The 2,105-nt window shown below is 58.1% G+C and overlaps 1 protein-coding gene across 1 annotated transcript; it reads left to right on the top strand.

Annotated features, from left to right (window-relative positions):
* Positions 1-416: 416 nt before the first annotated feature.
* LOC121355910 (voltage-dependent L-type calcium channel subunit alpha-1S-like) lies at positions 417-1,860 on the top strand (the record flags this gene model as incomplete). Its single annotated transcript, XM_041471771.1, has 3 exons — positions 417-541; positions 653-777; positions 1,732-1,860. Coding segments are annotated over exons 1-3 (291 nt in total), but the record flags the coding sequence as incomplete, so codon positions are not given.
* Between the last annotated feature and the right edge of the window lie 245 nt (positions 1,861-2,105).

Here is a 2,105-nt window from a genome sequence, read left to right as displayed (position 1 = left end):
TATGAAGCCTTTCTTTATGATTTTTACCTTACTGCAACTCTTGATTGTGTGCCTGTGCTGTGAGAAGCTCTGGGCTGGCAGGAGCTAAGGCCAGGCAGTGGTGGGCTCCTGGGACCAGTTCTTCCAGCAGTGTGCCATGGTGCTTCCCTCTGGCTGGGGTGGGAGCTTGGCAGCCTGGGAGGAGCACAGGAGATCTTGGAGGTAAACTGGGATTTCAGGAATGGGGAACCCTGTGGGAGCACCAAAGGGGAGGTCAAAATCTGTGAAGTGTTCTGGCTAAAATCAAAGCTTCTCTCTTACTAAGCTGACCTTTGTTGGGTGGGGAGACAGAGAGGAGCTGTCACACCCTGCAGGAGCCTGGCCAGGTGTTCACAAGCTGTCTTCACTCCTGCTCCCTCCCTGGGAATGAACTGCTCTGTCCTGCTGGCTTTCCTCACAGGTAATTTTGAACAGGCCAATGAGGAGCTCAGAGCCATTATCAAAAAAATCTGGAAGCGAACGAGTATGAAGCTTTTGGACCAGGTGATCCCACCTATTGGAGGTATGTCCCCAGTGTCCCTTCCAGAGGGACAGAGCAGCTCCTGCTCAGGGCCCCACTGCTCCAGCCAGGCTTGTGACAGGCAGAACCATCGTGTTGGTTTGCTCCCTGCAGATGATGAGGTGACGGTGGGCAAGTTCTATGCTACTTTCCTGATCCAAGAGCATTTCAGGAAGTTCATGAAGCGCCAGGAGGAGTATTATGGGTACCGGCCCAAGAAGAACCCTGTGGAGATCCAGGTTGGTGTGTGGGTGGAGGGGAGATTCTCCCTGGAGGCAGGCAGGGAAGGGAAGAGCTTCCCCCAGCCTGGGGGAGTCGAGGGGCACTCAGAGAGCTGCAGGGACCCTGTGCCTCGGGCCTCTGGGGGTGAGGTGTGCCAGGCAAACCAGCACTGAGCTGGCCATGAGTCCCCAGCACTGAGGGGACCCCAGTGTGACCTTGGTGTGCAGGCTGCAGGTGACTCAGAAAGCAGAGGAGGGTTTTGACTCTCTGCTGCACTCACTCTCAGTGTGGAGAGGGCTTGGCAGGATCTGCTGCCTCACCAAGGAGTTTTAACACCTGCAAACTCCCACCCCAGACCATTGTCTGTGCCAAATGCTGCTCATCCAAGCCCTTATCCACCTGCACTGCTCCAGTCCCAGGGCCTTGTCCCTCCTGTCCCCCTAGCAGTGTGGACAGCTCCATGTGCCTGGTGTTCTCTCAGCCTTACAGAGCACCAGGGGGAGGGGGGTCAACGTGGCCGACTTTGAGTGGGACCCCTGCAGTCAGAGAAGCCTGCACAGCAGGCCCAGGGGGTGCTGGCAGAGGGTTCCTGTGCCTGGCCAGAAGGCTGGGATGTCCCTAGGCTCTCCTGACTGAATCACCTGGGGAGATAAAAGAGCAGGCCCCAAAGGTGCAAAGCAAGGCAAAGAGCCAGGTCCCAGATTAGGGATAGAGGCCCAGCCTGCCCTTGGCTGTCACCAGCCCAGCCCTCCATCAGGGCTCCACCATTCCCTTTTGGGGGACAGCATGAGCCCAGAGACTGTGGGACAGCAGCTCAGGAGCAGTGTCACCCAGCAGAGCCAGCTGCAGGCTGTGACCCGAGGCCTGTCCTTGGCAGGACACCTGGCAGGGGTGCTCACCATGCTTCCCTCTCCAAAGACCAAGGTGAGGGTGCTGGGGTCACCCCAGCCCTGCCTTCCTGTCCCCTCCAGGCTGGGCTGAGGAGCATTGAGGAAGAAGCTGCTCCCGAAATCCATCGGGCCATTTCCGGGGACTTGACTGCAGAGGAGGAGCTGGAAAGAGCCATGGTGGAGGCTGCCCTGGAGGAGGGGATATACAGGGTGAGTTCAGCCTCAGGGCACAGCACAGTTTGGTGTCCCAGCAGCCCTGATTTCAGTGGTGGTGGTGGGTCAGCTTGGCTGCCAGCTCTGGGGAACAGTCTGCAGGGTGTGGGCCACAAGGATGAGCAGCACTTCTGTCCTTTCTGTGAGCATCAGGACGTCCTGGTTGTGTCATCTTGGACAAGCTGCTCTCTGCCTCAGTTTCCCCTCTGTGAAAGGAGCCAGCCCATGTGCCTGGCAGGGCT

Source organism: Pyrgilauda ruficollis, unplaced genomic scaffold (genome assembly GCF_017590135.1).
Source record: "Pyrgilauda ruficollis isolate IOZ18807 unplaced genomic scaffold, ASM1759013v1 scaffold2762, whole genome shotgun sequence".
Classification (NCBI taxonomy): Eukaryota; Metazoa; Chordata; class Aves; order Passeriformes; family Passeridae; genus Pyrgilauda; species Pyrgilauda ruficollis.
This window is presented reverse-complemented; position numbering and strand designations above follow the sequence as displayed.